This window comes from Phyllopteryx taeniolatus, chromosome 11 (genome assembly GCF_024500385.1).
Source record: "Phyllopteryx taeniolatus isolate TA_2022b chromosome 11, UOR_Ptae_1.2, whole genome shotgun sequence".
Taxonomy (NCBI): Eukaryota; Metazoa; Chordata; class Actinopteri; order Syngnathiformes; family Syngnathidae; genus Phyllopteryx; species Phyllopteryx taeniolatus.
In genome coordinates this window covers 24,607,012-24,620,162 of record NC_084512.1, presented here as the reverse complement: position 1 = coordinate 24,620,162, position 13,151 = coordinate 24,607,012, and the positions used below count along the sequence as shown (strand labels likewise).

General features: G+C 45.2%; 1 protein-coding gene across 3 annotated transcripts; it reads right to left on the bottom strand.

Annotated features, from left to right (window-relative positions):
• Positions 1-333: 333 nt before the first annotated feature.
• Positions 334-12,750, bottom strand: bean1 (brain expressed, associated with NEDD4, 1). 3 transcript variants are annotated; one of them, XM_061789744.1, is made up of 5 exons: positions 12,551-12,750; positions 8,981-9,274; positions 8,695-8,898; positions 7,896-8,031; positions 334-4,976 (listed from the first exon to the last, which is right to left on the bottom strand). In XM_061789744.1, exons 2-5 carry the CDS (start codon positions 8,997-8,999, stop codon positions 4,661-4,663), a joined length of 675 nt encoding a protein of 224 aa, XP_061645728.1. In that variant the 5' UTR covers positions 9,000-9,274; positions 12,551-12,750; the 3' UTR covers positions 334-4,660. The 3 variants fall into 3 exon arrangements, with proteins under 3 accessions (XP_061645728.1, XP_061645727.1, XP_061645726.1); XM_061789743.1 differs by lacking the exon at positions 12,551-12,750 and having other exon boundaries at positions 8,981-9,040; positions 9,149-11,308; XM_061789742.1 differs by lacking the exon at positions 12,551-12,750 and having other exon boundaries at positions 8,981-11,308.
• Positions 12,751-13,151: the final 401 nt, after the last annotated feature.

Genomic DNA, 13,151 nt, shown 5'->3' with positions numbered 1-13,151 from the left:
TTTAACAAAGTACAATATAATCAAGTGCTATATTTTCTCATTGAAATCCACATTACAAGATTTTTTGGTTTTGGGGTTTAAGACGGAGTAATGGCATTTCCATTCATTTCAATGGGAAAAGATGATTTGAGGTAGGAGTCAAATTCAATCAACTCTCTCTCTCTCTAGGAGAGAGAGCATACGCCCTTCCTTATATTTATCTGCGTTGTACTCTCCGCCCCAGTCCCAAAATCCCATCTGTGACCGTGGCTTTCCACACCTACTCACATGGAAATGGACTTTGATCTCGTTTGAGCATGGATGCATTGAAGTAAGGAGACACACAGTCTGCGATTGAGAGGGACTCGCTCGTTTATGACGGAAAAGCAGAAATCAATACATTTGATTCCAAAATCTAGCGTGAATTAAAAATGAAACCAGACATGAAACGGTAAAAGCGCAGCGCAGTTGCACTGAGATTACAATAATGTGGCTACAGTGTTCAAGCTAACAGTCTGAGTAGTAGGCACATTGTATTTCTTTCGTTCTTTCTTTTTTAAACACAAATACATATGGACACCCAAGTGGGAACTAGTATGTTCAAAACTGATTGATTTAGTCTGTAAGCAAAAAAAGGAGACGTTACAGCCGATAAGAAGGAAGAAAGGCTGCTCGAGTCAGCGGTGATGCCTGCTGATGTTGTTGTCTACAGTCGTTAGTGTCTCCAGGTGAAGAATACACGCGCAAACGTTCTTTTCCTGATTTTCTCGTTTTAAATGAGCAAAAGTCTGCTTTGTGATTATTTATTACAAATAAATGGGAGCTCGGGTACCTGTTCAAATAAGAGGATCCTTTCTTAGTCCCACTGCGGTCTACATCAGGGACCACATTAGCCCTCGGAAAATCCTTCTCCTTTCGGGGTCGCTTCTGCCATTTACCGGATGATTGGAAATGCGATATTGACCTAATTGTCCGATTTGGTTTGTGCGAGTGGACGCTACATCGAGCCACTGAGGTCCAGTTCAAGCGTAGCTGTTCAAACCAGAGCCCTTGGTACCGAGAACGTTGATAAATTTGTGTCGAAAACTGTCTCGTGTGTGTCCAAATAGTTATGAATATGTAGCCGTGGTGTATGTCAGCGATCCCTAACCACCGGGCGATTTGGTGCTCTTACCGACAGACAAAAAAAAATAAAAAATAAAAAATAATAATAATATTGTTTATCATCACAGACTGAAGTATTATTTTTAAAATCAGGTGCATCATGTATCAAACAGCTCTCATGTGATACAGTTGTAAAAAAAAAAAACCAAGTAATCCCACAAGCTAGATCAAATTTGTAAAAAAAAAACAAAAAACCTCTTTAGACAGCTTCTTTGAAAAGGGGAAAAGGCGAAATGATGAGACAGAAGAGCATACAACTTCCAAGAAAAAGAGTGACATTTAAGAGACAAATTAAGCCGGCCTCCTTAGGATGCGGGTTGATCGCTATTGGCGATTGTCACGCATCAATCCCGCTCTGCCTGAAATGGGGCGACAGGCTCGCAAATGAGGCAAGGCAGTGACGCTGAAAAAACGGACAGAAAAAGCACTGAGTATCTCGCTTCCATTTCCAACTTTCCACCTTTGTTTTTCTCTAACGGCAACCAAAAAAAGGTTACACAAATGACACGCTAACGTACATAACCATAGGTGTACATTTTCATCAGTATGTACTCTTTGAAGTCACCAGGATCATTGGAATGACCACTTTTAGTCATTTTTAACCGCTAATCGACTTTGCCCCTCCCCCAAAAACCCCCATTTTCTTTTCTTTCTGGTTTTGCAGTTGGAACAATAAACAGTTGAAACATGACAATAATGACACCACACAAAGCTTGGTGGACGACTCACATTTATGAAAACCACGGACGTAGATGGGGAATTTTTTTCCTGCAGCTTTTGCCAGCCAGATCCTTTCTACATTTTTTGTGCATAAAAAAAAATGCAAAGAAACTCTCTAAGATGTCGCCTCGTGTAAATGGAAAAGTCGTCAAGGAAGTCGTTGTCGAGGTATGAAGAAGTGAGAGGCGAGCTCTCTGTGTATCGGGGAGGAGTTTACCAGAAAAGGTTAAGGTCTACTCAATTAGGCCTAATGGTGTAAGAACGCTAGTGCTTCACGTGTGTTTCACGATCTTGTAGCAAAAAAAAAAAAAAAAATATCTGCCACTGGACAAGAACCTTTAGTGGTGGAATATGAGGGCAGTTGAAAGAAAACCAGGTGGTTCACAAGATACCGTCAATGGACACAAGCCATCTTGTACGATTTATCGAAGTGTGAAATGTTCATATGAATTCACGATTTCTCACACTGCGCGATAAGGAATCTCGGCTACGTTTCAATTCCAAGCGAACAAATGTTGATGTGCATTGAAAGGAAAAGAAATCAAGGGAAGACAAGGAAATTGTGGCTGGACGACCGTTAACTTTAGCCAGCTAGCCTGACCACAGCGCTACTTGAGTGCAAGGCAAAAACTGAACTCTTCACTTTCTCCGTTGTTTTTGTCGCTGATGACCGATGTGGATGTCTTCCCATCGGTGGAGAGGTTGGTGTTAAGTCGCAACCAGTATTGCCAACAAATTTGAATGGTCTTCCTCAAGGCGTATTTACCAGAGGTGGGAGTAAGTCGTATATGTGCAAGTCTCAAGTCATAACTTGTCAGTCTCAAGCAAGTCCCGAGTCGCTGTGGGGGGTAAATCAAGCGAGTCGCAAGTCAAGTCATACAATCGAGCTCCAGCCCCAACATATATTGAAGTGGTAATAAAATGTTTTTTCACCATAAATCATCACACTAAAATAAGTATTCCCACTCTATCAACAACGGAGATTATGATTGTTTGAATTGTTTTAAAGTTGTATTTCAAACTCAAATGTATGTATTTTTTTACCTTCACAACACCAACAACGCCGCTTCAATTCCTCCGCATTCTGCGGCTGGCATTATATTTTAGGTGCTACTTTCTGCTATGGAGTGCATGAGAGAGAGAGAGACTTTTGCATGCCTATATGAACCGAAAACCGAAGGTTTGGTCACTTATCGTAAACCGTCACACCCCGATCTACGTTACTGAGCTGTACTAAAACGTTCACAAACACATTTCTTTTATTTGTAATCGTCCCAAAGCAGTTTATGAAACTTAATGTTTCACCAGCTAGCTAAACTGTTAAATTAGCTTACCTGTCTTTGTGAGTTTTGTAGTGAAGGGAAAAAAAAAAAAAAAGCAAACTGTCTCAATTCAAATGCAGCATTCCAACTCTACATGAGATGACTTGTCAAGTCTTAAGTCAAGTCAAGTCAAGTCTCTTGGCTACCAAGTCTGAAGTCAAATCTTTGTCGGGTGTTTGGCAAGCAAGTCGCAAGTCACAAAACTGGCAACTCCAGTCAACTCAAGTCAAGTCATTTGACTCCAGTCAACCTCATCTCTGCTATTTACCGCTAAAAGTTGCATTATTACGTCCAACATTACATTGATTGCGCAGTGGCATTACTTCAATTGACTGGCCGTCTCACCCAAAAAAATAACAAATAAATACCTGAAATTGAGATTAGTTTATCAAGTTTTTATTCGTAAATGTAACAAAGTTTTGTTTTACACTAGTGTTGCCACACTGTTCGCCGCCACAAGCAGCAAAACTCTGCGAGTAATTGACGTCCCGGAAAAGCTTTAGAATTGCCTATAGATGCCACAAGATGGCAGGAAAGCACTAGTTTTGTCGAAATGAAGCTCCTTAACACACGTCAACATAGTTCCTTGCACCAAGATGCCACAAGATGGGGACAAAAGCACTACTTTAGTCTAAATGAAGCTCCTCAACTCACTTCAACAAAGTTCCTTGGCACCAAGATTCCACAAGATGGAGCACAAAAACAGTGACTCCATAAGTGCGTTGTACAGCAAATAACAGAGAAAAGGTTCCAAATGGAAAAAAAAAATCATGAATCAGAGTCACGTATGGCGAATATGCAGGGGAGCACCGTATTCACATTGATCTCTTTTCTATCGTTAATCGTTCTTGGAACTAACGATGCTTGTCAAACAATTTAATGGAGCAAATTTAGCAGCTCACAATGCACGGATCGGCCCTGTGTTGTTGACTGTGGTAGAGGAAATAGTTACAGCATTTAGAGGGAAAATACGAACCTTAAAAGTTGTTTGGAGGTGCTTTTTGGAAATAAAGCTGCAAGGGTAGTCTCAAAAATGGCTAAATCGAGCAACAGAAGTCCCAAGCTAGCATTCCCCGTTGCTGCTTGTGACACGTTTAACCAGCCTTTTTGAAAAACAACCTTGGTTTTTTTTTGTCTGAGACGGCCAAAATCGTGGTCCTTTGCCTATGAAAAGTTTGCAAAACACCCGTAGACGCTGGTCCTGAACGGTGGTTGACCATGATGTTAGTGATTTCAAAGGACGTGGTGCTCTGTGCGCTTGTGTATAATAGCTTCAACTTGAAAATACCGTCGAAATTATGACCGTACCATTGTGTGACTTTTCTGTTGAGTCCATAAACTCCCTGAAGAAAACGGTTCCTTCTGTTGACTTTCAGTCCACTAAAAGTGTGGAAAGTCTGTAAAACCGCCACAGTTTGTGTTGAACTCAAGTCGGGGCAGAGGACAGCGCTGGCGAAAGGTCCAAAAGAGTCGTCCTACGAGATCCGGCCGATCCCCGACTGCCGCCTGTTGCCGTCGACGCCCCTCTCCGATCGGTGCTTGGGAAGGTCACGTGGCACGAGGGGGAGGGGCCGTCCCCGGTCGGCCGCCACCGCCTCGTACGGCGGCGCCGCCTCCGACGGGAAGGAGATGGATGCGATGCCTCGGTGCTCCGAGGGCGGTGAGGCGGCGCCGGCTGGGCTGGGACCTTCCTCTGAGTCATCCCGACGGGGGTCCCATAGCGAGTACGGTGGGGGGTCATCAGTGGGTACGTAGTTGTGAGTGGAACCCGGGCCCACGCATTCATCGTAACTGCGGAGATGAAGAAAAAGAAGTAAGGCTGCAGCAACGCATCCGTCAACATTGTTTTGTTCCATTGTAAAAACCCTCATCCAAATTCAAAGGCGTTTTTAGCGACCGCCATATTTAACCATAACGATCTTTTGGTTTTACACTGGGAGGTTTGGATAAATTCAAAGTAAACAAAAATCAGTTGTCTTTTTAAACGCAGCAACATGGGTTATGAAATGAAATGCTAACGTTAACCCGAAGGCAGCGCAATGGTGGTTTGTCCGAAGAAGCGGTCCCTCAGTCGATTTGTTCCGGTTACGAGGGATCGTGGAAACAGAAGCAGTCTCCAATCTTTCACCGTTTGAATTCACTTTGGCAATTGGTGATGTTTGCAGGGTTGAGGTGCAAATTGGCAAGGGGGGGGGGGGTTGTTTTGCGGAGTGGCGTAACACGTTTAAGTCCCAGTGGCGTCGCTCTCTCTACTCGAGCTTCCCGAGAGGCTGCTCAGCCCACTCCGGAAGGAAGGTGCTATGTCACACTTTCCGCCAGGCGACAATGGAAGATTTTTGTGGCCGAGTGACTCATCTGTGTCCGTTTCTCTGTCGGCTTTTCGCATGTCGCCGGGATCCGGACACGAGAATCTGAGACCACTAAGTTGGCCCGAGCGGTTTAGAAAAAGAAGAAAAAAACAAACCCCGGACCTCGTGGGTCTCTCTCCCGGAAACAAAAAATGCACAAACCTGCTCGTGACATCAACGGAACACGCTCTCGCTGGGTCATTTCAGCCCGACAAACGAATTGGGTGTCAGCAATCACAGGAACTGGACAAGTACTCGACAAAGCCCACGTCACAAGTTGTCCTACTTCACTCAGCCGTGATAAATAAATACATCAAAGGTGTTTGTCATGTGACAAAACTTCTCAAGTGACGGAGAAGAGAGCTCAGCTTCGAGCAACAGAAATCATTCATCAATTTTTTTTTTTTAACATTGTAGGACAACTAACATTCCCGGCTTATTGAAGAGAAACATGCACTCGTTGTATTTTTAATCATTTGCTTTTCTTTGGTTCTACGCCTGTCCGTTGAAATATTTCTTCGCGTGAAATCGGTCTGTGTCGTAAAAAAAAAAAAAAAGGTCGGGGGTCGCTGTACCGTGCTGAAACCCGAATCACTTTTTATCACGTTGTCGTCGACTACAAAAAAAAGCGGTCTTTATTTATTTCGATTTTTGAATCGAAGGCCACGTAAGCTAAATTTCATACATTTTCTGAATGTAAAAAGATTCACAGTGGTTCAGTTTCCCCCCATTTTGGTACGTTGTAGCCTTATTCTGAAATTGCAAGCTGCAAAGAGCAATAGGCAGAACTGCCCATCGATTAGGACCTTTTGATGACCTATCGTCAGTCATATGCTGCAAACATTTCGTCCGTAATCCGATGATGTCGGCACTGTGGTTTACGAAAGCAAAAAAAAAAATGTTTTCAAAAATCTCTCTCTCTCTCTCTCTATATATATATATATATATATATATATACCGCCGATTGGCTTTGATTTTCAGCGGACGGGTCGTCTTCGGAAGGCGTAAACGTTCCATTGGGGATTCATCTTCCAAATCGGGTGGCGTGAAATGCATTTGGGTGGTTTTTGAGTTCATTTCGTAATGATAACAAAACAAGAAGGGGATGAGCGAGGTTTTCAATGGAACAGCAGGACATGCACTATATGCTGTGCATCTAAATAGCAGGAGGACCTCTGCCGTGACTCGGTTGCCGTGTCGGATGCGATGCCACTTTACCATTTAACATATGCGTGTGTGTCGAAAGTGTGACGTTGGCATTCTCAGTCGGTGCGCCGTTTCTGTCAACCGTCTGTGGCGCGCACGCACGCACATCATATATCATCTTTTCCTGACACGTTTGCTAAAAATTTCCTTTCGCGTCCTTTTTTTTTTTTTCTTTCCCAACCTCTCAATCTGTTCTTTCCTTCCCCTCTTTGCTTTTTGGTTCCTTATTAACCGTCCTTCCCCCCCCCCCCCCCCTTACTTTCGTTTCCTTCCTTTGCCTCGTCTTTTTCTCTCCTTTCCCCTTCCATCACATCCTTTTCCTGACCTTTCTTTTTTCCCCTCTTGACTTCTTTTCCCTCTCTCCTTTATCTTTGATTTCTTTCCGTCTTTCATTTGCACCTTCTCGTTCCTTTTTGGTTTCCCTTTTTCCATTTTCACTCCCTCTTTTGCCTTTCCTTTCGCTCTCTTTTATTTCACTTGCTTTCTGATCCGATCTCCAATTTCTTGTTTCTTCTTCTCTTAACACTTTCTTCCTTTCTTTTTCTTCTCTTCTGCCTTTTTCTCGTTACCTGTCCCCCTCTCTTCTTTTTTCTCTAATCCCCCCCCCCCCCCCCACTGTCCTTTGTTGCTCCTCCCTCTTTTGTTTACTTTGCCTTTACTTGAGCTTTTCCACCTTTCCAGTTACCATTTTCTTTCATTTCCTTTGCATCTTTTTCTTTTCCTCTCTCTTCCCTTTCCTTTTTACTCTGGCTTCTGTTCCCTTCCCCATCACTTTATCCCCCCTCTTTTTTTTGTTACCCTTTCATTCCTTCTTTACCCCCAACACGCACGCACATGCGGCCGGGCCCAGAGGAAAGCTGCATTTGAATTATTGAAGTTGCCAATTAAACCAGCTGACATTTCGATCAAACGCAGCGTGACTTGGCCTTTTGAGACACACACACACAGACACGCACGCACACATATGGACGCGTCCAAAGGGCAGCAAAAGCGGAAGCGTCGCTTTCTCATAAACGGAGGAACGAGCGCAAAGGAGGTCAGTCAGTCCGTTGAAATTTGACGTAAATGGCAGGCGGAGTGTGCGCCGTGACTTAGTGCGTTCCTACAATCGAATCGTAATGTCATGCAAAAATAGAAGCACGACAAAGACGCTCACCGTGGCGGAGAGTCGGGGTACGGGTGCTCGACTGGCGACGGACCGTACGAGTCCAAGTCCAAAGCGGCCGGAAAGTCTTCGAAGCAGGTCGACCTCAGTTCTCCGACGGAACCGCCCAAGGAGTAGCCATCTGGACCTACGATGACACACTCAAATGAAGGTGTCAAGCCAACGTCGGCCTTTGAAAGTAGGGTTTCGAGCCAGGCTTAGGATTTCAAATTTAGGGCTCTGGTTGCAAGGGTGATTTTGAAACACTTTTGGCTTTGAGGCCAAGGTTGGGCTTTTAAGGTAGCGTTTCAAGCCTTGCTTACAGTCTGAAATGGTGGTTTCGACCTTGATTTGGCGTCTCAAATTAGGGTTTTCAGCTTGCATCACGGTTTGAAACGAGGGTCTAGGTTTCCAATTAGGGTTCAAGACGCACGTTAGGGTTTGAAACAATGGTCAGGGTTTTCAATTAGGGATTGCAGCTCAGGATGGGCTTTCGGGGTAGGGTTGCAAGTCTTTTGTAGTGTCTCAAATTGGGGTTTCAAGCCTGGTCTGGGGTCTCAAATTTGGGTTTGGGTTTTCAAAGTAGGGGTTTCAAGCCGGGGTTAGGGGTCCAAGGCTGGGGTCTTAAATTGAGGTTTCAAACCTTTTGTCGACTTTACATTGGGGTTTAAAGGCTGCTTTGTGCTTTCAAGCCTGGGTCATCGAGCCGCGGTTAGGGTCTCAAATGAGGGTTTTAAATGACGTTTTGTCTTTCAAGCCTTGCTTCGTGTTTCCAATTAGGGTCTGAAGTTAGGGTTTCGTGAGTACGGACCGTAGGCGGCTCTCAGGTGAGCGTTCCTCAGCCGGCCGTCTTTGCGCAGGCTGCCCACGATGATGGTGACGCAGGAGAGGAAGAGCACCAGGCCTATGACGATGCCCGCCACCACCAGCGGGGACACCAGGAGAGACGCCTCGCCCCCAGACTCGCGCTCGCTCCTGCAGTCCGGGTACTCCCCATGGCTCTGGTTCGAGCTCACTGGCGGGGGCGAGAGAAAACGGGTTCCATGGATTTTTACTTAGCACTTCACATGCAATGTTCTTACCTGTATGTACAGTACATTGAAAAGTCAAACACATCGGTGGTGTAGTGGTTCACATGGCATGGCTGATTTGTCCATCTGGGATGAGATTGCAGGGGTTTGTTCTCTATTTGGGTTTACGGTTTTAAAAACAACAACAAGACGGGATCGTCGGAGGTTGCCGAAGTTTACAAAAATAGACAGTACCGACGACGGGGTGCTAGCATCATGGGCGGTGTAGTGGTTCACCCGGCTGACTGTCATGCAGTTGGCGTGGGATCTCAGGAGTTTGCATGTTCTCCTTGTGGACGTTAATTGAAGGCTCCAAATCGCCTTCAATGTAAAAAAACAAAACCCCCCAAAACGTTAGGTTTCCATCGGCAGCGTAGTGTTTCACACGACTGAGGGAACTGTGTCCGAATACTTTTGTCTACATAGCGTGTTAAAATGCTGCAGTGCGAGCGGCGTGGAATCCAAAGCTGCGTGCCAAGCGGCGTGGTGCGAGGAGAGCGAGCGAGCGAGCGAGCAGTGCGCTGCGGCGGGATGTCATGTTACGTAACAGCTTTATTCTACCGCGCACACTATCGCACACGCTCCAGACTCCTGATAGTCCCTCCTCCTCCTCCTCCTCCTCCTCTGCCGCCATCTTTCCGAGCCTCATCGTTCCCCCGGAGACTTACTCCACTTCGGCCTACGACGGATCATTCGTGCCACGCTACGCGCACACTACACACACGCACACGCAGCATCCTTCTCAGACGTTTAACGTCTCGTTGCTGTTTTTTTCACTTGGGCTTGTCCCCCCTTCATCCTCATCTTCCTCGAGGAGTGTGTTCGTCGTGCTGAATGCTCGATGTGCTCATATGAATGTAGCGTGCGATGTGTAGTGCTTCCAACTACTGTTGGGGCAACTATCTTCAACGATGAGCGCGTGGTGACGGAATGAATTCGACTCCTATCTCAAGGCACTACTGTATGTATATACAATGGACAATTGATTGATGTTGAATTCATCATTTGTTTATTGTTATAGCTAATTATATTCTTTTTAGAATAAACATGCTTATTGATACTGTATCTTCAGAGAAAATGATACAATACATGGCAAATATCGATATTTGCTGCGAACCTGCGCAGATGTGCGCGTGGCGCCATCAAAGAGGCAAGAAAAATGTTGAGCTAAGAATACCAAAATAGGCAGCCCACATTTTTAAATATTCTACTATCAGAAAAAGAATAAACAGAAAAAAGTGGCCTGCCACATACTTCCATTTTTTTGGGTTTTCTTTTTTCGAAGGGGAGCCAACCCCCAAAACGCTTATTGGCAGTCTACCCCCCGCTTATTTAAGAATTGTTTGGATTTCAAATCTTTTTTTTTTTTTTTTTTTTCCCCAGTGGAATTATAATCCACAGATTTTTGCTCTTCGCGGTGCGAACGCCGGGGGGTCCGCTCTACTCATCTGTCTTGGTGCTTTTTGGGTGTAAATATAAGCAAAGACTCAAACCCGAGCTCATGACGACAATGAGGATGAGATGAAAACAAAACGCCAAATAAAGAGCAAATCACGTTAGCAGAGAGAGAGGAGACAAAGACGCCTCGGAGCGCTCGTCAGGCGTCTCGGGATCGCTTTGTGGCGGCAGAACGTTTCCCTCGTCTGGGGATCGGCCGTGGAAGCGACACGATTCCCCGCGTTGAGACGAGACGGCGGAGAGAAAGTGATACCGCGCGCCTGGCAACTACACAACTACACGGGAATTGTCGAATTTGATATCTGGAGTGGTCGAATAAAAGCAACGTGCATTCAAACTATCGAAGGATAGTATGATGGTCTCGCATGGGTGCGTTTTCCACATATTTAGTCAACAAAATACATTTTTGGTAGATTGGTACCTTGATTTAGGTTTCATTTGTTCCATGCAATTCCACAGGGAAAACACTGACATAGCAAAGCTTGACAGAATACTAATCATACTATCAAATGGCCCGAGAAACCGTGTTAAATGTAGTTCGGGTGGAATTGCGTTAAGAATAATACAAAATAAATAATACATTGGTACTGACGCCGTGTAACACAGGTGTGAAGCACTTTTTTAAGACGTAAAGCAGGCTTCTACCCCCAATAGTAGTTTGACATGGCCCGGAAATGTACTACCCATCGGTTACAGGAAGTTCAGTGTGAGTTTGGGTACAGCTGTATTCAGAATAATACAAAAAATACAGAGGCATTGACTGATTGAGTGCAATACAAATGTTAAGCAGTTCTCAGAAACAGTGCTTATACACCCAATAATAGTGTGAAATGGCCTTGGAATGTACTGTATAACAATTACAAGGAGTCCTGTCAGACTTAAGTGTTCAGAATAGTAAAAAAAAAAAAAAAAAAAAATCCAGTGGAATTGGCTCCATGCAAGACAGAAGTGAAGCACTTTTTAGAAACAATCCTTACACAGTACACCGTGACCTGGAAATGTGCTGTATAACAATTATATTCCATTCTTTGCAGCTTCCCATTCAAATGATTCAAAAGATACAATTCAGAATAGTCTGGAAAATGTTGAGGAATTGAGTCCATGCAACACAGATGTGAAGCAAAAAGCACACTTTTACTGGAGAGTACGCCTAGTAACAGTGTGAAGTGGTATGGGATTGACACTTACGTGGAGTTCAGATCCATTTGTGTTCACAGGAAAACAAACGCGTAGGAATTCATTCCATGCAGCACAGTCCTCAGAAATGTGTTTATACAAATGAATATGAGCTCAGTGATGTATGGGAAAGCAAAATCTCTTTTTAGCGTTTGAATTTGTCAATGCAAATGCCGTCGAATGTATTTTTATCTTGACAAAATAACACTGCTAGTTATTTTTGTCTTGATCTGCTGTTCCTTTGAGATTGAGATTTGCGGCAAATCCAAGGACGCCAACGTTAATCCCACTGTGTGCGTCCGCAGCGGGGAGTCATTTATTTGCTGGCGTCAGATGCGCTGAGGCGTTGCGGCGGCGAACGCTCGAGACGACCGCGCTCCGCGTTAGCCGCGTGTATTATGAACGAGCGTCAAGCGGGACGCCGGCGTCCGCTGCGACGCTTTGTCATTTCCAGTGAGCAGCGGATTCTCGCGTGTGTGACGAGGTGAGGTCCAATCTTCCTGCCACCGGTTTCAAAAAAAACAAAAAACTAAGAAAAATGTCAATCAGTTGAGGGGAAAGTAAAAAAGTGAAAATACTCTGTTACTAACTTGTTCACCGCCGGCGAGTGTTGTGCTCAAGCAGACCGAGACCAAGACAAGATCAAGACTTTTGGGACTCGAGACCAAGACTGAGAGAAGATTTTAAAAACCATGTGGTGAATTGAAGATATTTGTTGTTTTACCAAATGCTTCTGCTGCTCATCGCATTACCAAGTTGAAGAATGGCAGATTAGCGCCGGTCTCCAGCGATCTCGGCGGAAAATCCAGAGTCCGGCCAGTCCGGAACCGACACAAGACCGAGACTTCGAGGAGTCGAATACGAGACGAGCTCAAGACCGAGACAACGCTACTGCTAGCCATGTGAGAGGCGGGACGGCGGCCGTGCGAAAGGGTCGGATGTCTGACGCTCGGTTACAAGTACCCGTCGTGTTGAGAGTGTCGAGCAGCTCGACGGTTCCATCTGCGCTGCGTCAATGTTGCGGAAATTCTGCGTGAAAGGGACTTCCGGTACGACCTCTGAATCCCTAAAATTGCTTGCAACACAACAGGGCGGGAGAAGTGAAATTTAACACTGTTGGTCTGGTTTGACGCGAGCCCCTTTCCAAATGTACGACAAATAAACCAACCCCCCCCCCCCCCACACACACACACATCGGTTCCACGTCGCGTGCGAACGGTACCTATACGACCGGCAGATACCCGAGAGCAGGGTCTGATGTTTAACACCTGGGACTGGCTTTGAAAAGCCCCGTGTGTTTAGACTAAATAGCAGCTTTACTGTTGTGTGAAAGGGGCTTCTGAGGGGCTACCTCAGAAGCCGCTGAATTGCCAGCGTCTCCCAATTCCTTGTCAATTCCGTTCAAGCAGAACCGGATACAAAATGACAGTTTGAAAGGGGGGAAATAAATCTTTGTCTCACTGTAATTGCTGCGAGTGGGCGTCAATCCCGCTTTGATCGATCCATAAACACCGCGCCTCGAATCGCCATCGGATTGGGCGAACCGCTTTCAATCGGTCGATGA